The sequence below is a fragment of the Megalobrama amblycephala genome, linkage group LG20 (assembly GCF_018812025.1).
Source record: "Megalobrama amblycephala isolate DHTTF-2021 linkage group LG20, ASM1881202v1, whole genome shotgun sequence".
Classification (NCBI taxonomy): domain Eukaryota; kingdom Metazoa; phylum Chordata; class Actinopteri; order Cypriniformes; family Xenocyprididae; genus Megalobrama; species Megalobrama amblycephala.
In genome coordinates this window covers 15,770,666-15,796,718 of record NC_063063.1, presented here as the reverse complement: position 1 = coordinate 15,796,718, position 26,053 = coordinate 15,770,666, and the positions used below count along the sequence as shown (strand labels likewise).

The window sequence follows — 26,053 nt, the reverse complement described above, 5'->3', positions numbered from 1 at the left end:
ATGAACATGCTTCCTACTAAAAATTCAACTCAGCCTATTTTACTTAATCCAAATGAATGGTTTCACAGATACACTGTAAAATATTTTCATCATGTTTCATCAAGTAACACATTTGTTTTCCTCAGTTTAACTCTATTTTTAAGTCATTCGAAATTGTATAAAAAAAGGATGAATTTATCACAACAGGTTCACATTAGAACCGCTTTAATTTCACTTTCAAAACGTTTTCAAGTTTAGTATGTTGCTTTTTTGCAGTAGATGTGCTTTGCACATCATTTAAATTTCATGACGGAATAATTAGCCTAATTATTCTGGTAATACATTAGCAGGAGGAAAAAAAAAAAACTAAATCCGCACATAAATGATAGCCTGTTTAAGTCATCTGTGGTTATTTTAACGCTGTTAATGCTTTTACGCGTGACAGCACAGAGAACCGTATTAAAGATAAACATCAAGTTGTTCAATTTTAAGGCCAGCGGTGAAAGGCAGTGGCACGTCCAACTGTTTGACTTTTCATAGTCTTTTTGTTTTCTTTCCATTGATTTTGCTCTAAGTTGTGGTAAGAGAGCATCTGGTTTGAATTGACAGCCAGCTCGCCGCCTTCTTATCTTGGATACGTTGAGGTTTCAAAAAGAGAATTGCAGGAAATTAATATTCACAATTCAATTAAGTCGCTGTCGATGGTGCTGAATTAGCAGGGGCTTGTTGTTCGGGTACATGAGGTCATTCGTGTTCGGTAGCAAATTTAAAACACGTCCAGGTCTGTTTCTAATAAATAAACATTTCCTTCAACTGTATGTGTGGTCCAGTCAATCACGAATATTTTTGTAGCGAGGGCGCAAGAAGAAACCATGTCATCCCTTATTTGCCCTCCGAACTCAGCGCGTTCAGCCTCACCGCCCCAAGCTGTTTACCCCAACCTGTTTTTTATTTGCAGACAACACAGTGCTTCATTATACGACTGCGATACACAGCAACACCGAAGCTAAATGTGATGTCTTGTGAAAAACTTATGCAAACATCCTCCGCTGCGGGTGCGTCTGGCTCGCGCTTATTGAAGGTCCGTTTGCGCGAGTAAGAGGAGCCAATAGGAAAACACTACAGCCGCTCTGCTCGCCTCAAGGGGAATATCACTGCTAATGAAAATTATTAATATAAATACAGAGGTGTGTGTTGCAGATATCGAGAACAGGGAGGGGAAAAAAACCTTCTTTAGGTTGTTAATACAGATCTGGGTTACAAGGAAAATATTTGCTGAACATGAACCTCGGAGCGTTGGGGGAAAATATGTTAAATGTGCAGTCAGGTTTTTGGAAGATAACAAGGTGATATAACAGCGCCATACTGACATCTACAGGTTTAAATAACCAGCTTCTGTTCACGCTCGAAAATAAAGGTTTCAATTAGAAGGAAAATCTAACATTTTAAAGTTTCACAAGGAATATTTTATTCTTTAGTTCTTTGAAGAAATGCCTAGTGCTTACAAGAACCCACTGATCTGAAGAACCTGTATTGTATTGTATCAAAAACTTTTCTTTACAGCCAAAGAGGACTTTTGCTTAACATCTTTTTACACTGAACCATTTAAGAAAGATTATGATATTGAACGTGAATTGAGAATAAAAGCAATCCATCTTGCCTCTCAGTCCCTATAAAGTCTACAGATTTTTCTTTTTCAAACTTTTACAGTCACTATCGGAGTACATACATGTAGCACGTGTCGTAATGTGGATGTTGGATTACATGCATTTATTTAAGTGCACCGTCTTTGTGTTTTGCAGACAGACTGTAAACTGATTCTGAATGAAAATCACTCACTGGGAGAGTTAATTATAGCATGATGCTCGTTTCACAGCGCATGACCGTCAATTAGGCCCTCGTAAGAATATTTAACCCTTACAATATCTCTGAAAATTCAATACATTTTTATGCATATTTTAAATTTTACTGATTTCATCTCCTATTTAAAGCCTATAACATTAAAAAAAGGTTGTAGTCAAGCTCATTGGTCTGCTCACGGCATGCTACCTTTAGATATAGATGGATGTAATTTCATATAGATAATTAAAATAATAATAAAAATAAGAGTTTAATTTAATTTTTGTTTCTTTCCTGTAATTTCCTGGCAATAAAACAGATGGCGGTAAGAACACCCCCAAAAGAATTAAAAATACCGTTCTTTCTGTGGAAAATATGTTATGATGTAATAAATCAATCTTATGAAATTTCTCCACATGAGTGCCCATTCTTAAGTCTTGTATAATTGTCACGAGATTTATGTAGCATTTGTCGGCTTGTATTTCTCCGCAGGTCTCGTCAAAACCCAGGAAAGGTACGGCATAAACGGCAAGCTCTGCAGGACATGGCCCGGCCTTTGAAACAGTGGCTCTACAAACACCGGGACAATCCTTACCCCACTAAAACAGAGAAAATCCTTCTCGCGCTTGGCTCACAAATGACACTTGTGCAGGTGAGTAAGTTCATTTTCCACAACTTTTCCATAAGCGTGCTACCAAGAGCTACTGGTTCTTGACAGAAGGATTATTAAAATGACAGTTTTCTTTATACATTAAGATGACGGTGCAGGTGTTCATTCCATACACAAGCAAATTCAGGCTTTTTTTTTATTGTTTAGCCAATATATATTTAAATTCAGAGACACATGGCTTGTGTTTAACCATTCACATATGTGTTTTCCAGTCTGTGTTGGTTTCTGTGTACATATCTGTCTCAGTCTGTGTCTCTGTATATACACATGAAGACATAAACATGTTCTCTAAATTTGTTAAGAATTGGCTCAGCCTGTAGATGCTATTCTGGATGACCCTAAAAAATTGTATCTGGTTCTAATAATCATAAAAAGGAGCCATTTGTTTAAAAAATGTGAGCAGACTGCACTGCAATATGAAAAAAGACTTAAACACAAAACTGATGCTCAATTTCAATGAATAAATAATTCTTTTGTGACTGAACAAATCTTGAACATCTCCAGACTTTAGCACCAAAGATACACCTGAACTTTTCTCATTGTTAGTGCATTTCTGCTACTGCATCGTATGATACCTCAGTGCTTCCTCCAAAAACTACTGGCCTCCGTTGACCTGTTTAAAAGAAAAAATATGGCTGTTGGCCTTTGAGAACTTTATATAAAGCAGAGGTCAGGAAACTCAGGGCTAGAATAACATTTTTAAAGAAGTGCCCCAGCACAATACCTGTCATAAGTGGCTTGAAGTGTATCGGGCATGAAAAGTTTTCCTAGTATAACATCTAATGGTCTCTGGTCTCTGTGAAATGGAGAAGGCTGGGGCGAATATTGTTTTTATTTCAAAAAGACAGACGTCGGGCAGAGAAAAAGGAATATTATTAGGTGAGAGTGGCAGAAGCCAGAATAAGCACCCAGGTTTTCATCAACGTAACATTATTAATGTTACGTTCACTGCTTCTGGGATATTTGCGTGTAGCATCAGCCTACTATTTTTAATAGTTCTCATAGTGTCCCAATAAACAATTAAAAAGATAAAGGTTAAAAAGGTTTTTTGTGTGTGTCTTTTTTGAGCATTCATAATTCTTTTTGTTTATTGGTCAAAATTTACTCAGTACCATCCCAACACCCTCCCTCTTTTCTCAGGTGTCTAACTGGTTTGCAAATGCTCGACGGCGACTGAAGAACACAGTTAGGCAGCCTGATTTGAGTTGGGCCCTTAGGATCAAACTCTACAACAAATACGTCCAAGGCAACGCGGAAAGACTGAGCGTCAGCAGTGATGACTCCTGCTCTGACGGTACGACATACGGACACTCTCATTCACACAATCACACATAAAACAGCTGATTACAGTGTATTTTTGGAAAGTTAACAAAAACACACACTCACATAGAGGTGTCAATGTGATGCTGAAACCAAGGATATTTAATATTAAACAGCGTGGGGGACCAAATGTAAAGATTAACAAGCCAAAAATTGCAAAATATTTAGTGCTCCATTAATGGTCTTAACCAATTTAATCACAAAGAACTGATCAGGAAAATAGCAAGAATACTGTAGATAAATTAACTTGGCATGGAAGAGCCTTCCACAGCTTGCAGACAGCTTTTTACAGGAAGAAGAGTCATTGTTGTTCTACTCAATGTTAATGGCTTCAAACAGTTCATGAGTAGTTGAAAAATGTCTCCCAGTTCTTTTGAGTTTAATGTGTGACCAAATATTTACTATAGGGTTTAAATCTGGACTCTGATCAGGCCAAAACATGAGCCTGATGGACTTGTTCTTAAGCCATTTCTGGGTTGTTTTTGTAATTTGGGCAGGAGCGTTGTCTTGTTGAAACATAAAATCTGATCATTACTCTTCAGATGACAACTTTTCATTTGTAGGAAGCAAGCCATTCTGCAATATTCTACTGTACTTCAAAGCATTAAATGACTTTTCAAGGTGAAGTAGCTCACCAATTCCAGCAGCTAAAAAGGCTGCACACACAATGACACCTCTTCCTCCATGCTTCACTGTGGTAGAGCTGCATTTATTATATTTCTCATCAGATGTTCAAACACATTGCTCTGGAGCATCACCATGCAACTTCATTGTGATTCATCACTCCGCACATCCCATATTCTGTCAAATACTCTCATTCTGTCTTTGACGTTTTTCTGAGACAGTGAATTTGCTTAAATTTAGCTAATTTCCTGACTGAATAATTTGTGGTTTAAGACCGTTAAAAGCTTAGTGTTTAGCCATTTTGCCAATTTTTTTTATTTATTTATGGTTGCAATATATATTGATAGACCACAAATAAGAAAATTGGTTCCCCAGTGTTTTTGTGGTGGTTATAGCCCACGATGACACACTTAAAGGGGGATAGTTCACCCAAAAAAGAAAATTCTGTTATAATTTACTCACCCTCATGTTGTTCCAGACCTGGGGTGCATTTCCCGAAAGCATCGTTAGTCAACTATGGTCGTAAGTCCATTGAACTCTATTGGTAACGACGAAACTTGCGACCATAGTTCGCTTTGGGAAATGCACCCCTTTATGACTTTCTTTCTTCTGTCAAAGATAAAAGAAGATATTTACATAAATTTCTCTGATTTTGGTCAATATAATGAAAGTCAACAGGGTCCAATGTTGTTTTGTCCAGTGTTGGGATCCAATGTTGTCATTGAGGGTGAGTAAATGATGACAGGAGTTTCATTTTATATGTAGTCATACATGTACAACATGCATTGCAATCAGCACTGTAAATCACTGCTTGATTATATACTAGGGGGGCAACCACTATAGGCATTGTCCCCCATAATTGCCCCCCCATATTTAATAATCTTGATACTGCTCAGCTGCACTCCATTAGGTAAGAATTGCTCTATTTAAATTACATTTTTAGGCTGGTCTGCCTCAGTGGTCTAACAGTGCTCATCATTGTCAAAATGATGGCCAATCAGATCAAAGAAGGCAGGGCTTACTGTTTACAGAAGACGAGTGTGAATTCCCACAAAAACGCAATGCTTTAGTTTTTACAGCAAAAGAGTGTGTGGTGAGATGTAAATAGCAAAACATTTGTCGATTGTTTTACGATAAAAATATTCATCGACCCACAGTGATGTGGGTCAATGACTACTCAACTTTTTTTTTATGGAATTTTGCCATTTTAAATTGAAAATAAGTTAAAATTTACATGATCCGTGTCATTTATAACTGAATGTGACAAGACAAGAAACGTTTTGCATTTTTGACTTATTAGACATACAAATAAGAGTGAATGTGAGCATATTTTTAAATAAAATATTATTTGCAAAGAGTTTAAATTGGATTACTTCACATTCACAACTAGGCTACAATTAGATCTATCTTTTTACCTTTTTTATTTCTTTCTCTTTATTCCCTTTAATCCCTTTTAACCCTTTACGTAACATTTAATTTCTTTATATAAAAAGCCCTCCCAAATTTCAAGACATGGTTCCAGCCTTGGTACATACACAACAAATTCACCTATCCTGGTGCTACATTTGATTGGTATGAAGTGTTGTGGTATTTATAAGAAACTCTTTTGGGGTTTCATTCAGCATGTAGCATGTAACAGACCAGACAGGATACTTAAACGCAGATGTTTTATTACAACACAGTCAGTGCAACACTCCAAACATTTTTATAGCATCGTATAGCAGCCGAGCCATAAATCAGGGTCGGGGTATGTCGAGCGCAGTGTTCGTGTGTGCATCCTCCTCTGTGTTTAAGTTAACCGGACAGACGCGTAGGCTTACAGACAGTCATGCACGCTGTGATTAACACACCACAATGAGGCGTCAGGACTCAACCACAAACACTCGCACACAATCTTACACTTACATGCATAAACACAAAAACATCCTAGCTAACTATATCTAAAGTTCTCTAAAGTTTCCTTCTCCTTTTCTCTCTAATTCACACACTAAGGCATTACAAATGCAGCAATTGCTGTTGGCTTTCTGACAAGATTGCATGTTTGTTGGCCTCATCGCTTAACATAAGCATCCGCACACAATGAGACATTCAGTCAGAACACTTATCATCCCCCTGTGCTTAACAGTGACCTCCAAACACACACACTCTGTATTTGGTGCCTTGATTAGATGTCTTGGAGAAGGACACACACTCTGTGGTTAGAAGAGGAATGCCCAGTCTTTGCCTCTCACATCTGTCTCATCCTACAAATAACTTCCCACTGTTCTTACACTGTAGAATAGCACACAATCTGTGTCAGCAGCCTGGCTTAACCTTTGACCTCTACCTTCAGGTCAAATCTAAACTTGTCATAGAATTTATGTGCTCAACTTAAACGGAAAATGACTGTGTTGACACTTGTGGGATTTTATCAATAATTAGCATTTCCATCAGGAATTTCGGTAAACATTTTGATACGCTAAATATTATTTCTCAAAAAATCCATTGGATGGAAACTTGGCTATTGAAATATTTCTAGAGGAAAATATGTCTTGCTCTACGCATTTGAATTATCTCTTGGTCCAAACACATGTGGAGAAAAGCACAGAATGTTTATATTGTCATGATGAGGTATGTAAAAACAATGTTAATCCATAATCTCATTGGGTCTCATGAAAAAAGTGACATTTTTAATGACGATGAAGCTCGTTGACCCCAAAATTCTCAACAAAATGTCTCTATTACATTCACCATTGAGAATAATTCAAACATAACAAAACCAAAAAAACTAAAGTAAAGAAATGAAAGGAGATGTGATAAAAATGTCCCTGTTTTTTCTTCTTATCTTCTGACATGTTTTCTGAGAGATTCACCCAAATATTATGAGCTGTGATTATACAAGCACATCATGTAACATCATACAAGTTGTTTAGTATGCATATGAAATGCCTCAGTTGTTTAGAGGGAAAGTTTTGTTGCACAGACGTTTCATCAGGTCTGTCGTTCCCGTGTCTGAGCTCAGTAATTATGTGCTACACAGAAGATCTAAGCTTCAGACACACTCTTCACACATTTGAGTCAAGATAGAGCCTTGCAGTGAAATCCCAGCTCACTTAGGAGGCATTCACTCACGCAATCCTAACCCTGTATCCTAGGAAATATTGCGTTTGTGTGAACTCCAGTGTGTTTACCTTTGTTTCCTGCATTATGGAATGGTTGTCAAGGTAGTATACAATAAGGGGTGCTCTAAAACAATCTTTAAAAAATGTTGACTTTTAGGATGTGGAGTGAGCGATGGTATATGTGCTGGAAAAACTATTGCAGTTTGGCTCATGGACCTTCTCAAATGTCAAAACCAAAAAAGAATCCACACACATAGTTACAGATGAAATTTCTAATTCAAAAGAATTTGAGAGTCCATGTTTATATAGATTTTACTGAAGACGTTCACCAAAAAAAAGACAATTCTGTCATTATTTACTCACCCTCAAGTTGTAAATTCATACATAACTTGAGGGTGAGTAAATGATGACAGATTTTTCATTTTTAGGTGAACTATCGCTTTAAGGTATGCTGAAAACCATAAGGATGAGACAAAAGATAAATAAAAACAGTGGAACTGATTTTATTCTGCCTTTTAGTAACAAAAGTATTAACTTCTTTGTAATTGTTACATGAGTGACAATGTCAACTGAGAGAAAAAAAAGTTTGGACCGTCCAACTGGTGTTGTACTACAATCAGCATTAATGCCAGCATTAATAAGTTCATTTTAATAAAAATCAAAAAAAATCAAATGCATGTCTTGTATATCATCCAGTAATAAAACATGTCAGTGTCTCTTATTTATGTTCTTTCATGAATCACTGATGGGACTACAGGTGGCTGAGCAAATAATAAGAGACGAATGATTGGGTGTTTTTTAAAAAATGATCAACGGAACGGAAAGATCAACTGAACACACTCTCTCCAAGGCTGAGATATGACATTGGAATGTCCAAAGGATTTTTCTTTCCCCCCTGTTGATGAGAAAGTTAATACTTTTATTAGTTTTGTTACCAAAAAGCAGAATGAAACTTTATCACTTGCAGTTCAACCAAAGTTATTTATCTTTATTGTCACTTTGCGGAATAAAACTACTACTTTTTTTAAATCTTACACCAAGCTTTTGAACAGTAGCTTAGGTGTCATTACTGAAAATATTTGCTTTTTTGCACACTTTGTGCACCTTTTAGTTTATCACATGTATATTTTAAATATTTATATTTCATATTTTGCATACATTTTTGTATTTTATCTTCTGTAAATCTAAATTTAGGAATAGATCTTAAACTTTTTTTATTACATTTCATTTTTATTATTATTTTTTTGTGATATTTTCTCAAGGCTCAAAGATCCAAACCTTCTCTGCTTCCTCTGTAGCAGTAATCAGTCTCTCAGCACCAAATTTGATCTGACACACTCATTTGCAGTTGGGAGGCCCGTGTTTTCAAGAAGTGTAATCCAGTCAAGTGTTTTCAATGTGCTGGAGGGGTCATGCAGAAGAGAACGGTGATTAAATGAAAATGTGACCGTGTCTCTCCCTGCTGAGAAGGTGTAAAGGGCAGGAGATCAAAATATTGATGTTTTATAGTTCAGTTCTTTTTTTTTTTTCCCCCAAATTTGTATTGACATATTTGCATGTTTCCTGCATCACATCCAGATGGTGACCCAGCAGCACGGGCCCAGGTCGGGGAGTTTAATAAGCCAATGTACCAGAGCGTCATCAAGAAGGAAGGTGGCGCTGTGGGGGCGGGTCTTCGGGCAGCTGCGGACGCCTCATTGTCTGATGACTATGTATCGCCACCCAAATACAAGAGCAGCCTGTTGCACCGTTACCTTAACGACTCGCTCCGTCACGTAATGGTGGCCAACGGCGTAATGGACGCGCGGAGGAGGAATCACTCAGGCTCTTTCAGCTCTAACGAGTATGATGAAGACCTGCTGTCACCATCTTCTTCAGAAGCAGAAGCCAACTTTATCTACAGGACTGGTGAGCTGCTGCCAGTCTTACATTCTTTCCTTTTCTGTGTGTCTCTTGCTCTTGGTGAGGAAGAAGGGCATCTTGAAGCTGTTTCATTAGCCCAGTATCAGCTGTGTTTCAATCCATGTATGATTTTGGCTTCTTGTTCTACAAGTAGAGTCACAGAGGGGTCATATGTTTCTCTCTTCTCTCTCTCACACATAGATCTATAAATCATTTCATTTAAACTTGACATTTGTAAATATTCTGAAATATGTTTTTAATAGTATGAAAATACTAGTATGTTAAAAATATTGCAGTTCAATAGTTCAAAGAATTTGTGCTTTTATATCAAGCTTTGTACTTTTGATAAAACGTTTTAGGTCATGCAAGTTTACATTTGAACTTGCAATGAAGTAGAACGTACTGTAGTTCATACTGGTTTAGTCTTCTGCCCATTAACTATCATTACTTCTTTAGTCATTGTGACAATTATTCTCTCTCATCCATCTTCATTCTCTCTTTATCTCCTTTTTTCAGTATTACAAACACAGTATTCAACATAGTTTTGAGTTCATGTCTTAACACCAACTGCAAAGAAACAAGAAGTCTTTATTCAAAACAGTGTTTGTGAGGGAAAGAGATGTTCATCTGTTTTTAGAAGTGTGGAAGTGTGTATCAACTTTGCATAACAGTGTATAGCAGTACTGTGGCATTTGTGTGTGTGTAAATATAACTCTTTTCCTTCCTCCTGAGGTCTTTCTCATTGCATATCTCAAACACGAAATGTTTCATATCATCATAGGACACTAAAGAAAGTTAAAATGTCTATTCAGTGGTTTCAGCTTTTAAATTCCATAGGACATTTCTGAGGTTCTTAAAAAAACAAAAATATATTTTATATTTGATATTTTCATTTTAAATGAGATTAAGAGGGTGATGTGCACAGACAAGTTTTTGGAATATATAAACTACCATTCAAAAGATTTTTTAATATTATTATTTTATATTATTCAGCAAGGATGCATTAAATTGATCAAAAGTGACAGTTCCAAAAGATTTCTATTTCAAATAAATGCTGTTCTTTTGAACTTTCTATTCATTAAAGAATCCTGAAAGAAATGTAGCATGATTTCCCCAAAAATATGAAGCAGCACAACTGTTTTCAGCATTGATAATAATAAGAAATAGTACTTGTTGAGCGCCAAATCAGAATATTAGAATGATTTCTGAAGGATCATGTGACAGTGAAGAGTGGAGTAATGACTGATGCTGATATTCAGCTTTGCCATCACAGAAATGAATAACATTTTAAAATATAGACTTTTAAAAGAGAAACCATGATTTTAAACTGTTTACTGTATTTTTAATCAAATAAATGCAGCCTTGGTGAGCATAAGAGATTCTTTCCAAAACATTAAACAATCTTACCGACCCCAAATTTTTGAATGGTAGTGTACTTGTATTATTTAGTGATTAGTATTTGGAAAATAAACAGCTTATAATAAGTAAGTAAATAAATAGTCATTCTGAGTCATTTTCTGTCAATTTCCTCTTTGCAGCTGCTTGATAATGGCTTTAATCGCTTTCTAGAGCTTTCACCTATCCCAGGCTTTCTCATTTAGCAAATAAAGTCAAGCTCTGCCAAGGTTTAGGACTCTCTAACTCGTCTGTTTAAGGTCAATGTTGGTTCGGAGTATCACGACAGGGAGCGTCTGCAGTCCTCACAGTCGGCTGTGTTTGCTCCCATGTGCTGTTTAAGCCCTCCAGGTGTTTGTGATGTTATCACAAATCTTTTGGACAGTCCAAAATGACAAATATGTTTCAGGAGAGTTCTGGCAATTATTTAAGCCCTGTTCATCATCATCTGGAAGAATGTCAGCCCCTATTGATCATTCGTAGGAATTTATGTGAGATACTGTGTCGGCGACTAAGGCCTTCAAGCGCATGTGTTCGCTCTCTTCTCCTCGAGAAAGAACGGGTTTCTTCAGGTCAGAACACTGCGTCTTTGTCCTGACAGGATTCATAACTGATAACATTGTTTGCTCCTCACTTCTTCGCTTACATATTGCTGTTCACATCAAGCCTCGGGGATCTCGCCGTGCAGTCTTTGTTTCTCATTTCGATTCGCCATGTCTTACTGACAAACATGGTTTGCATTATCTTGGGGCTTAAGAACAGAATGCTGAAATTCTCTTCAAACACAAAAGCTGTTGCTAACTACCTTCTGGACCAATGTTTAAACTCCCTGTGTGCTATGTGAAGTCGAGGTTGCTTGTGTAAACACCTGCTGAGAGAGACAGAGAGAAAGAGCTTAAGTGTGTTTTCTTGTTTATTTCAGTTTTAATCAGTTCTTCCTACAGGATCTTCACTTTAAAATGAAAATTACCCCAAGCTTTACTCATCGTCAAGCTATCCTAGATGCATATGAGTTTTTTCTTTCTGATGAACACAGTCGGAGTTATATTAATACATATCCTGACGCATCCAAGCTTTATAATGGCAGTGAACGGGGCAATGAGATTGAAGCTCGAGAAAGTGCATCCATCCATATCCATCCATAATAAACGTACTCCACATGGCTCAAGGGGGTTAATAAAGGCCTTCTGAAGCAAATCGATGTGTTTGTGCAAGAAAAATATCTACATTTAACAAGTTATAAAGTAAAATATTTCCGCTTTCCGTATTCAGCTTACGAAAAAAAGCTTTTTTTGTAAGTTGAATACGGAAGGCAGTCTGGCGGAAGATAGATATTTTACTTTATAACTTTGTTAAATATGGATATATACACAAACCAGTGGCATGCAGTGGTGTTCTAAAATGAGGAGGCACTTTTTTTATTTATTTATGAATCAATGTAAATTCATGTGCATTACTCTTAACGTTGACACATCCTTGTTAAAGAAACATTACTTTACAATACATGAAAAAAGAAAAAAAGAAACCAAATACAATTCTATTTTGTAATTTTTCATTAACAATGTATTGTAATAAATGTTTTATTTATCAAAATAAAATGTTTTAAGCATTTCTACATTCATTCCAAAATAATAACTAAAGGCAATAATAATTAAACATATTTTATTTGTATATTAATGTTTTTCTTTTTAATTGTCAACTTAGGCTATTTTGGATCATCAGTCATGCTCCATAAACACTGTCTGTCACAGAAACGAATTGTATTTTTAATTTCACCAAGCTGATTGCACTAAAAAAACAAAAAAACAAAATGCAGTCTTCATGTTTTCAGTCCATTTAAAGTTTGATTTTGATGTGACATAAAGCGGTGATATCTAACTGGGTGATCTGTTTAATTACTTTTCAATTAGTCTTCCGATTGACGCCATCATTTGTTCAGTCAAATCAACGCGCGGAACGCGCACGTCAACAAGAGGTGGGATTTATCGCACAAACCAATCATATCCATTCATAACCAATTACATCCAATCAGCGCGATGGAGACATTCCCTCCTCTCACGTGACTTTCCCCCATTCATTCTCAATTACCCCCCACAAACCCACCGCACGCCAGGGATCTGATGGTTTTCTATGGTTTCCTATGAGAGCAAAGGGAGGCATGACTCGTGTAACTTCACCTGCGGATGTCGCTGTTGGGCAGTGTTCCTTAAGAAATACGAGTGTCTTGCGCTCTTTTTGATGCCATAATTTGTAATATTTGTGTTGTTTTATATGTAATATGGATTATTTTCTCATCCTATTTATTTATTTATTATTTATTTATTTTTTTTGAGGAGGCACCGCCTCCCTTGCTTCCTCGGAGGAAACGCCCCTGACACAAACGCATCGCTTCACTTCAGAAGGCCTTTATTAACCCCCCGGAGCCGTTTGGAGTACATTTATGATGGATGGATGCACATTCTTGAGCTTCTACTCATTTATCCCGTTCACTGCCATTATAAAGCTTGGACGCATCAGGATATTTCTTAAAGGTCCCGTTCTTCGTGTTTCAAACTTTAGTTAGTGTGTAATGTTGTTGTTAGAGTATAAATAAAATCTGTAAAATTTTAAAGCTCAAAGTTCAATGCCAAGCGAGATATTTTATTTAACAGAAGTCGCCTACATCGAACGGCCAGTTTGGACTACATCCCTCTACTTCCTTCTTTAATGACGTCACTAAAACAGTTTTTTGACTAACCTCCGCCCACAGGAATACACAAGAGTTGCGTTTGTAGAGTGTGTTTGTCGCCATGTCGTCGAAACGCTGTTATTTTCATCCCGCAGTCCAATCACCGGGTCTGATTCCGGCTCAAATTGATAGGGTAAAATTAAAGACATGTTTACAATAACACTGAGCGCGTGCATCTCCACGTTATGGTAAGAGGCGTGACCTTTCCGGGCAAGGTTCGCTCAGCTGCTGTCGAATCACAACACAGGAACCGCTGGCACAATCAGAACTCGTTACGTATTTCTGAAGGAGGGACTTCATAGAACAAGGAAGTCATCAGCCCGTTTTTATGACAGTGGAAACAGCGGTATACAGAAAAGTAAATTATGTGAAAAACACTGTGTTCACATGTTATATTGCACACTATAAACACAATCAAAGCTTCAAAAAACCACGAAAAACGGGACCTTTAATATATCTCCGACTGTGTTCATCAGAAAGAAGAAAGTCATATATTAAGCATTTTTTCCGAGGGCAAAAAAACCTGATCGGGACATCCCTACCTAGGATGGCTTGAGGGTAAATCTTGGGGTAATTTTCATTTTAAAGTGAACTAATCCTCTAAACACAGTTAATGTTTAATGAATCTTTATGATTTATGTGGTTTTTCCCGCCTTTCATGGTAAATACCATTTCCTGGCTAAGAACTCTAGTGGCTTCTTCAGGTAGATGAAGTGTCTGTTTGTCATTTTGCACACGAGTACGTGCCAGACGAAAGGTTTAGAAGCACAGGATCACACACAGCAACAATTGCGCAACTCCGAATAAGGGATCAGTCAGAACAAAATACAGCAATAAACTCAATGACAAATTCATTATCAATTTAATTCAATCTTGTTACTGGAGAAAAGGGGTTTGCATCATTTCCTCCTAGTGTTTCTCTCTCTTTTATTCTCTGCTATTCGCTTTCCTTTCATTTTCTTTCTGCATTCCAGAAAATTTTCATACAAACATTCCTCAAGTTTCAGACTAATATGGCATGAGGTTGAAATTTTAGATCTACGCTCTGTTTTCCTTTTTGAAACAGATGTCTGTCTGTCTCTGAGTTGTGTTAGCCAAGTTAGCCAAGTAATGTTTTAGCTCAGACGTCTTTAAACCAAAGTGGCATCTCGGAATCCACCAGTTAAATGTAACTTAATGGAACAAATTGGATCTAAAGGAGCTCTCTCCTCCTTTCTATCACTCCTCACTTGAAGTTTCACAGATCAGACGTGGCAAAGGAGCCGTCGGGCCAGCTAAGCCTCAAACCCTCTGATGGAAAACTAAAGAGGCCATTGTGTAAGAAAAATATGAAATAAAACGCAACAGGAACCCTGATGGGAGTTTCATTGAAAACAAGAAGCGAGAGAATTCCAGGGTACATGCCAGGGATTTTATGTCAAATTGCTCTTTAATGGGATATTTAATGGCAGGAATCTCGCTCAGTGTTTTCCCTGCATGCGTGTATTGGGTTTAGGGCCGTCCTGTTTGATATAGATCAGTATGCTGCACTCTCAGAGTGGATGAGAGCTCGCAGTAAAGTGAGAGCATGCAGGAAAATATTTCTAACACTTTAGATGTACTTTCACAGGTTGCATCAGGGCCTGGCTGTGCAGAATTCTCATAAGCCACATAGAAAGAGCATCACATGGGACATAAACTGGCTGCTGCACCGTTTACTCGAGAGCGATGTGTTGTTTGTCCTCATATTGCTTTCAACAGGGTCCTTGTGATCCAGTTATTGTAACTTATGTGTCAGTTGAGGGGTTTATGAATATATTATGATTTGCTTCAGTTAACTGAAATGAATTAGATGAAAGTGAGATTTATTTCAAAATTTAAATCTGACTTTTAAAGAAATTAATACTTTTATTCAGCAAGGATGCATTAAGTTGATTAAAAGTGACAGTAAAGTGAATGAAGGCTGTTCTTTCAAACCTTCTGTTCAGCAAAGAACAGAAAAAAATGTACACGGTTTTCATAAAAAAAATTAAGCAGCACAACTGTTTTCGACATTGATAGTAATGAGAAATGTTTCTTGAGCAGCAAATCAGAAGCAAATTAGAATGACTGGAGTAATGATGCTGAAAATTCAGCTTTGCCATCACAGGAATAAATTACATTTAAAAATATTTGAAATAGAAAATAGTTAATTTATTACATTGTAATAATATTTCACAATATTACCATTTTTTTTACTTTTTTTTTTTTTTTTGGAATGAAGCCCTGGTGAGCATAACAGACTTTTTTTTCAAAAATATTCAAACAACTTACAGACCCCAAACTTTTGAATGGTATGTTATTAATGCGTATTTCTTCTAAATTAGATGATTAGAGTTGTTTTTGAGCAATTTAACTAAATATCCTTCTATATTGATTTACATGTCAGTCAAATGGTTCCTTCCTATACTAGTATGGGGTTTTGTCCAGAATAAACTGCAGTGTGGACCAGTCCTTTTGCATTTTAGTCAAAGCTTAGGCTATGGGAGACAACGCTATGGTGGTGATATGACTCCGGCTGTTATCTCACTCTTTTTTTAGTTTAAAAGTTTATTTTTCAATTGTTAAGAATTCTCCTCCATTGCCCAGAAATATAAAAAAGAAGAAATCCTTTATATGTTTGTGATCTGTAATAAGAGTAAAAAAAAAAAAAAAATTAGCCCGGATATTTTGCCAAAGAAAAAAGAACGTTTTTGGTATGGCTCTCTTTTTCCAATCAGTCTTTTTGCTGTGCTTTGGTGTGTCAGCCATGCGCTGTGGGAAATATTTCTTCACAGAACCAAAAATGTCACCTGTGTTTTACGACATGAAAAGACCTTCTTTTTCAAGGTCAGTGGACATTAAACAGAGGCAGGAGGCAGAAATATGTTAAATGAAAACAGAAAGGCTTGACAAGGCCACCGGGGCTCATAGATGCCAGTCACATATAAGAGTCCTGCAGACTCATTGGACTGAAGCCACCAAAAGAAAATACTTTAAAAGTCATTGTCCAAGAAAAGTACAATCTCTCCAACTCACAAACATCAGAGCACATTTCAGGCCAGCCTCACTGCATTTTGAGGTACAGTAGGTGAGAAGTTCATCCAAGCCTAAACATGCAACAGAGTGGGAGCATGTAAATTCAGACATTATTAATGTGCAGGGCCTGCTTTTCATCTGATGATTGACAGCCCTGTGTGTGTACAGCTGGAAACACAGCACACTTTTATTGCTGTTTTTGCAGTTGTACTACACATCCAACCACATACAGTACATAAAAACACTGAGAGTCTGATACCATTGAAAGTTTGAAAGTCTCTCTTACTCTCAAAGCTCGACAGGCTTTGGCTAACATATTTGAAAGTGTTTGACATGTTTGACAGTGACATACAGTGCTGGGGGAGGGATGTGTAATTTAGAGAAACAGCCTGGCAAGGATATGTCATTTAAAGAGTACATGCTGAACTGTGATTTATGGTAGCTGACTGCTCACTGACCACAGAGCAGCAGGACAATGACTGATCCAGCTCTGCTGTGCACATCTCAAATGGCAGAAAACACTTATGGAAAGTATCCTGTATCTGGTCAAAATTTCTAATAAAAACAAAAAAACAATAATATAATGTAAGGCTCCAGCATCCCCTCAACCCTACAAAGTAGTTTGAAGGATAATATAATATAATATAATATAATATAATATAATATAATATAATATAATATAATATAATATAATATAATATAATATAATATGTGATCATGAGCTTCATTAATGATAATTATAAAATAATTGGCAAATGGTGTTTAAAACAGTGGTGTTTTTACATGGACTATAGCAGGGGTGTCCAATCATGTTCATGATATTTTGCCAAGAGTAAAATTACTTTAAAAAGGCTTAACGTAGGCTTGTAGTCTTATATGAAATAGATTCATGTATTTATTATTGTTTATGTATTTATTTAAATAGCTTTTAGTTAATTATTATGAAAACTATAAAAACATAATTTCTCAGAAAACATTATTAAAAAAAAAAATAGAAACCATTAAATTAGTTCAAATTCATTTTAAATATGTTGCTACGAGATTAAATACATTTCTGTAACGTAAATCTTTAGAGTTAAAAAAGCATATTATTTATAGTAACCTATTCAGATTGAGTTCTGCTTAATTATAATTAGTTTTTGAGTTCACGTCACAAATATTTGTTAAGTTAAATCACCTTTTTGAAAATTTTAAGTAAAATGAACTTATTTCATTTAGCGATTTCCCTTTTAGGTTTTACAATGTAGAAACTTCCAGACCAGTGTGTTGAGGCAAGTTGGAACTAAACTCTGCCGGACAGTGGCCCTCCAGGACCGAGTTTGGACACTCCTGGACTATAGTTTGTCACACCACAGGACATGTCAACTTCCCAAAAGTATATGTCATGTCAATTACCCATACACACTCATGGAAACACCAGGATTTCCTTCTCTTTGAGAAGTTTGTCCCACTATATCCCTCACAAAGTAGGGAGGGGCGACTGAACAATCCTAGAGAAAGAGGAGGCTGAGGCCAAGATTTGCTTTAGACTCTGGGTTGCAGTTGAATGATTGGGTCTCATCATCCATCATCAGAGCGAGAGAGAGAGGAGAGAATGTTGAGATAAGTGAAAGGTGGAGAAAAGAAAGATGAAGGAAGAAGGGGAGGAGGAGAGGAAGAAAGGAGAGATGAGAGATGTGAGGGATGAAAGGTGAAGTATTGTGAAAGAGAGGGGGAAAAAGTGAATAATGCCCAATAAAAGCCACATTAAATTTGGGATGAGAAAATATACAACTCAAATGGATACAGACAAACAGAGAAACTACTCACAATACTAAAAGAACCTCTAGCTTTTTGCAATAGTATTTTGATGGCTTCAAATTTAATTTAACATTTATTATACAGTATAATAAATAATTATAATAAAAATACAATATAAAAAACGTTTAATTAGCATTTTTTTTATTAGTAATTATTTATATTCTAAATAGATTTATAATATGAGTCTTGACGAGCAAGTTTGTAGCATTAATAAATGTCTTATTTTATTACAACATTCTGCATTTATCCAAACACTGTTAGATAGTTTTCGTCCATCTTTTATAATTTAGTTTTTGGAGCCAATTGTAACTTAAATTAAGTTCAAAACTTTTTCCAAAAACTGAATTCTTAGTCTCTCGGCACATTTCTGTGTATAAACTGCTGCTGAAGCTCAAGAGCAATATATTGTGATGAATTGCAAATAGTCCACACTTGAAAAGTGCGTGTGTGTGAATTGTGATGACTGTGTGGAGAAGAGGTGTAAACAGACACGTGTTTCTCTGGCAGCTTTCATGTGAGAATAGATAGCAGACAGGGGGAAAGAAACAGTGAATGAATGGGAGACTATTAGATGAGTGTGGAGAACCTAATGGCTATAAAATGAAAGACTCTGACACTCAGAGCATCAGAAAGAGTACAGCAGGGCCTGTGTGTTTTTGTCTAACTTGGAAAGTAATGTTTTGTGTGAAGGGGGGAAAACGAGAATAGATTAACAGATGAAAATAGAAATCGGAGAATCAAAGCGCACACGATAAAGAGAGCGATTGTGCGTGTGAGCAAACCTTGAAGGAACATCATAGCAATGCATTTCACTATGTATGTATTTGGATGAGGCTGGCAATCATTATTTAGTTCACAAAACACTTTCAAACATTGTTATATTACACTCAACTCACTGTTTTTTCCCCGAGGTTGCGGTCGAAAGCAATTCTGTAGTCATCTCTGGGCAGAATTAACTTGCAAAGAAACATACAAACTTGTAATATGAGATCAAAACAAGATTTTCCATTTGGCAAAATCATTTGCAATGATTCCAAACTTGCTCGCTTTTAATTGTTTTTCCATTTTGGAATGACACTAAAGCTGAAGCAAAACTGAATTTTATTGGAGCTGAAAAAGGTTTGTGATGCGTTCTAGATGGAGCCTTATCTGCGTCTGATAACACTTTAGGCAAATGCTTTCAGCATGAGCCCGTCTCTCTCTCCCTCTCTTTGTCCCTCTGTCTCTCTTCCTGATATACGTCAGGATGCAGATACCGTCTGTAATACCTCAGTGGTGTGCTATGTGCTCTAGCTAGTGTGTTTGAAGTCTGTTTGTGGGACTTTTATAGGTACTGATAGGGTGAGAGATCGGAATCATTCGTCCAGCCATTTGCAAATAGCAGATCCACACGTCCGTGTCCAGAACAGGAAGCCAATGGATGACCTCTTGTTAATGGTCAAGACTGGATTCCTCTGAGAGATGATGAAATATACATGCCAACACAAAGTATTTTCTTGAGCGTTTCCTTGATCATGTTTAGACCAGTGTCAGAAATTAACTTTCTTGTTAAAGGATGGGTCCCAAAAATAAACTTTTTTTTTTTTTAAATGTTTTTCTGCAGAACACAAAAGAAGATATTTTTGAAAAACACACTGAGGCTTTCTGTGTATACGCACAAATTTTGTATCGGATAGGCGTTTCATCCACATGGATCCAGCGTTTTCGGAAGGTGAAACCGCTATTTTTTGATAAATCTGAAAACGCCGCCTTTGCGTTTTCGCGTGTACAGCCAATCCGTATATTTTGTGAAACGATGATGTCATCACCCCACATGTTGACCCTAGTCAGACGCCGCTAACAGCACAAAACGGCAACGACAACAATAATAGCATACTATATGCTTGTGTTCGTGCTGCAAAAGCTACCGAGCCTAAAGCTTTACTAATATAAAGCTTTATTTCTAAGCTTTACTAAAGTTTGTATACAGCGCGCAAGGTTTATGCGCATGCTCCAAGTGTTATTCTTTGTTTTTAGTGTATCTCTATTGCAGAATTACAGCGCCACATACTGGTCTGGCATGTATGAGTCGTTTCAGTGGTTTTGTGTGTATGCAGATATTTCTTGAGACAAGGAAAAAAAAAAAAAGATTGGATAGAGTAAGCTTCGTGTGGACGTAGCCTGAGACATTTCTCAAAATACCTTCTTTTATGAAAGTCATACAGGTTTGGAACGACTTGAGGGTGAATGAATGATGACAAAATTTTTATTTTTGGTTATCATATCCATTTAAGGGCTTTAATATTTGCTCCCTGGAATTGATTTTAAGGGTTAGTTTATTTCTGACCATTCAAAAACGCACAGGATGCCATTCAATTATGTTAAATACTAAAATTAATCAATTTTTAATGTGGACAGTTGATAATATTCAACTCTCTACTATATCCTGTCAGAGCAGTGATGTGATTTTCTATAAGTTACATATTTTCAAAGCTGACTCTAATTATTTTAATGTAAAATGTACATTTATGTACATTTAATGTTTTAATGTACACATGCAACAGCACATATGTTTGAGATCGTGAATATAAAAATAATCAGACAGCTGCAGTGTCTGTGAAAGCATTAAACCTATAACCCATCACTATACGGGCCTAAAATGGCATATTATTAAATATAATGTTACATAATACAATAAAACAACAGAATAGTTGACTACGGGAACATTACACTAAACATTTGTCAGTTTCTACTGCATTTTTGCCTGATGCCCTAGTTAATTTGTGACCCTGGTACAGACTGTTCTGTTATTTGGCTGGTAGAGTGTTTGTTGTAGTGATCTGTGTTTATTCTGACTGGTAAATAGAAAATGAGGGGGAGATTTAACACATTTCACACACCGATGCTAAAGCTGCAAGTGCCATTGGTGGCAGATGCTTTATTTTGGCTGTGGTTGGACTGTCATTGTTTGTCATCTGCTGTGCAGACCCAAAGAAATCCTAAAATTATGAAATAAAGTCTGTCTTGAGATGAGCTTTAGCTGTTTATGAGTGGCCATGTGTCTATTATGCTGAAATAGGCTTTTTTTTTTGTCTCTCTCACCCTATTTACCCCCATACAGTATTGCCACTGTTTGGTCGCTCTTTCTGCCCACCAGTCAATTTCACAGCCCAGAACATGTCAGCACCCTCAACTCAGTTTGATCCATCACAGATTAATGTGCTGTGATTCAAAGGCTCAGAGAAAAGGAAGTCCAACAGCGTCCAGACTGTTGTGTTTTTCACCAGGGAGAGTTTTTAAATAATACGAGAACATGTCATGTGCAAAGAATCACTATCATTCTTCAGTCTTCTTTTGGGCCTCATGCCTCTTCCAACCACCCTGACCCAGAAATCATGGATATTTATAGTGCAGCGATTACTGATAAACGTGAATGGAATGGAGAGAATGGAAGAACGGAGTCAGTAATGGGGCTGCTGTTTAAAGACGGTCATTACAGTGAATGAAACCTCAACCAAAAGTATGATCTGGGAAGGCAATGGGAAAACAAGAACCAAGACATTAGGTTTAAAAAAGAAAAAACTGTGAACGTCAGAGACGAGTTGAAGAGAGAAACAGAACAGAAATGATGATCACAGGATGCAGTCAGAAAAATGGAAGCAAACCAAAAGACAAACTCAGACAGTTTGAGATGGATTTATCTAGAGAGTGACCAGAAGAGACTCGCTCAAAAGAGAGAGAGAGAGCGAGACGGAGAGATGGCGTGGATGTTGATTGTTGCCATCCTGGATAGCTAGTGAGGGTAGAGCTGGCAGAGCTGAGACGACACACGCCAGCTTCATCTTAACATCATTCACAGGCCTTCTATGACATTATTAAAGAACAACGTTCATTTTTCTCAAGCACACATTGGACGCCTGTAGTAAAAATGAGACACCAAGAACTGATGATGTCTGTCTGCTTTGGGCAAAACCAATTTTCCTCTCTCTTATTTGAAAGGCTGTGAAAGATGTGACTGCTATTTTATAAACCAGTAAAAACAGGCAAAGATTATAGGCATGGGTTTGAGAACACAGAGCAGACTTTTCTGATTTATCCGGTTGTTGCGGCATAAATGTGAGAAATTCATCGCCTGCCATATTCTGATGTTCACTAATTTTAGCAAGTTATCTTATTGAATTCGTAACCGCTTTTCTTCGTTTTACATGCTGGGATGTTTCTCAGTGGCTTTAAAGCAGTACGTGCCACACTCAGTCACCACAGAGTGACATTGACGTCTTTTCCATTCTCGTCTGCCTGGCTCCAGAGCCAAAAAGCCATGACATCTTGCCCAGATTCCATTTGTCACTTCTCTTCACGCAGCTGATAGATGGATGATCAAAAGAACAAATGAACGGATGGATGGAGGTATATTTCCAGCCCCAGTCTACTTTGACATGCCAACCATGATGCCATTCTGTCTCAGTTGTGATCACTCATTGAGAGTTTGCACAGAAACAGACCTGTCTGCAATAGTTTACCCAATCGTCCATGCAGCCAATGTCCATTCAACCCTGCCTACAGAGTTTTCACAGCATATTCTATACATATACGATTCAAAAGCTACCCTTGATTTCAAGTGTTGTTTTTCTGGCAAACCTTTACAATCCAGGGACAGAAAGATCAATGTGTTCTCTGTGTTAGACAACGGGAAGGCCGTTTTCTCTCTTTGAGTAATATCTACCAGATTCTCTTGATTTTGGTACTGACCCCAGGTCAGGGTGAGAGGACTGTTCTGATAATGCTTTAATAGGATGGCTGCAAGGCCTAGTATTATTTCTGCATGAAGAATGAGCAGATTTTGAGATAATTTTTTTGGGAGTTTTGTGTGTGTTGTTCAATCTGTTTTAAATATGTATGACTTTCTTTCCTCTGTGGAACACAAGAGTAGACATTTTGAAAAAATAAAGTTTTTTTTTTTTTTTTTTGTCTGTACATTGAGAGTCAAAGGGGACCAATGTTGTTTTGGACCACAATGACTTTCATTATATGGATAAAAACAATAGAAACACATTTCTAACATTGTGGAAAGTAAGTCATACAAGGATTTAAAGACATGAGGGTGAGTAAATAAATATCTAGATCAGTCATGAAACTCTAGAGGGCACAGGCTGATTACATGCAAACAGCAAGGAATCATATCATGACTACATGGCACATGCTGATTGCCTCTGCTGATTCTGCAGCCAACTGCTTACTTGCTCAATATTTCAACTGTCTGGTTCAGTTTTTGGTTTATTTATGGCTATTCATGCAGCAGCAGCATATCTTACATGCTCACTTGTAGCATGTCTGTGTATTGGCAGTAGTGTGCACAGCAGATCATTAGTCTGCTAAGACAAGCAATGCTTTCGATTTAGCAAGAGTATGTGGTGAGTAAGTAGCTAAACATTTGCATTTTTGATGAATGTTTTATGATTGATTATTATTAAATGAGTAATGTAATTTGAATGTGATGAAACGTTTTGCGTTTTTGACATATTAGACATACAAATAAGAGTTTATTTGCAAATATTTTAAACTCATTACTTAATAACCTGGAACTTTTACCGTTCTTATTTCTTTTTTCGTTATAACCTTAAATCTCTTCTAATCTTTTCATTATTCCTAAGTCCTTTTAATGAAAAAAAATAATAATTACATAATACCCCCCCCCCCCCCCCAAAAAAAAAAAAAAAACAAAACAAAAAAACAAATCATGGTCACCCCCAATGTTGCAAGACATGGTTACAGCCTTGAGTTATTCATTAACATTCTAAAACTATTTAGAGAGTTGCCATGACTGAACTGAATTTTTATTTTTGGGTGAACTATCCCTTTAAGCAGTTTTATATTTCTTGTTCATCAGTTATTCATCATTGATTTAGCTGTGTGTAATATGTATATTATGTAGTACTATGGGTGTGTATTTATTTGTCTGGCTAATTAACAGCAATTGTTGGTTTGTGCAGCAGTGGGTAGTGAACAGAGTCCATGCATCTGTGGCAGGTGTTGCTTGTCTGATCTATCCGTACCTGACAGAGACATAGAAGCCTTCTTTTTAGCACTTCTTTCTTTCTCTTCCTGTTTCCTTTGGTGTTGGTAAGTGTACTGGGGTATTTTCAACCCATCAGGCCTCTTTAGCAGCAGTTTTATTGAGCATCATAAGTCCCCCAACTCACAGCTAATAGAGCCATGTCAAAATTTCGTTCAGTAGCATATGCTGCAAAAAAGGATTAAAAAAAAAACACCAGAAAAATAGTAACAACTAGCACAGTTTGATTTATAGATGATTTATAATTTTTTTGGCAAAGACATTGTTTTTAAAAATCTAAGTTTTAGATGTTTTAGGCAGCAGTATTTGGAAATTGCAGTAGGTCTGCATCCAATTTTCAGCAGAGTGTTTTCCTGGGGGAGAGAGAGCAGAGCCACAGTCTGCTCTCTAAAGAGGGTGGCTTAATGCTGCGTGCAGACAAGCCCCCTTAGCACTGCTGGAGACATCATATCAGCATGAGTGACAGACGGCAGAAAGCAGTGAGCATGCTCTCTGTTTAGGTCAATGACAAATAAGGATGTCTGAAGAAAAAAATCTAACCATGAGAGTCAGGTTATAGTTGCATTGGTCATAGTGGGCTAGATCTGCTACACATGCTGCTGCTGAAGCAGACGAAGTATGGACCTGTGACAGCCAATAGATACACAGACATGCTGCAGTGAGAATGTAAGATATATTGCTGCTGCATAAGTAGACATACATAAATCCTGTAGCAGATCTAGACAGGTGGAGCTGGGGGAGGTGGAGGGTTTCAGAGGAACTCTGATAATGTGCTTACAGTGAACACTGATCCAGACTATTTTGAATGTTGACCAGGCACATTTTTTCAAGATTTTTTTTAAGGGTTTCAGCTTTAAGCCCTGGATACACTGCAGGATTTTAGCAATCCTATAAGATCATTACTTTATCACATGGATCTACTAAACTTGGGTACGACATGCATGTAGACTGTACGATGATGACACCTATTGAATCGTAGGCTACGATGCAATTTTCTATAGAAGAATAAAACGTCATCAACATGTGCTAGTGGTAAACAAAACACCATGTTGAATCACACTTTTACAGTTGTAGTTTTTATGTGTGCTGAAAATAAAAAGGAAGCGGCGAAAGAATAAGGGAAAAGAGCTTGGGGTATGCAGTTTTAAGTTTTAGCGTCATGTCGCTTTGATTTCATGTCACATTTTTATTGGCTGGTCAGTAGACGTAGGTCGTAGCAGCATACACACTGTGCGATGATCATGCTGAATTTCTGACACTGTCAGAAAATGATCGTAGGCTATCTGGTTGCAAGACCGGGAAAACGGCCGTCTTTGAACCTCTCTCACTGTACAACATAGGACCACCGATTAAGAGCCACGATCACAGAAATCGGCACGATTGTTTCACGATGGCAATCTTTCGTCTGGGACAGCCAAAAATCGTGCCGTGTATCCCGGGCTTTAGTCAACATGAAATAGAAGTTGTGATAACCTTTTCTTACCTATTGTGACATATATCTGAGTAATTCGGCCTCTCAAACAAGAAAAAATATAGGGCAGGACTTGATTTTGTCCATTGGGAATTGATCATTGGATCATTGTGGTTTGCTATTGCTGTGATCGAAG

General features: G+C 37.1%; 1 protein-coding gene across 1 annotated transcript in view; it reads left to right on the top strand.

Moving 5' to 3' along the window:
• The window catches only part of mkxa (mohawk homeobox a), a 35,927-nt gene that overhangs the window by 1,292 nt on the left and 8,582 nt on the right, over positions 1–26,053 (top strand). The window contains exons 3-5 of the mRNA XM_048170022.1: positions 2,311–2,470; positions 3,629–3,782; positions 9,112–9,441. Of these exons, the coding sequence (XP_048025979.1) occupies positions 2,311–2,470; positions 3,629–3,782; positions 9,112–9,441 (644 nt within the window). The remainder of the gene's footprint in view (positions 1–2,310; positions 2,471–3,628; positions 3,783–9,111; positions 9,442–26,053) is intronic.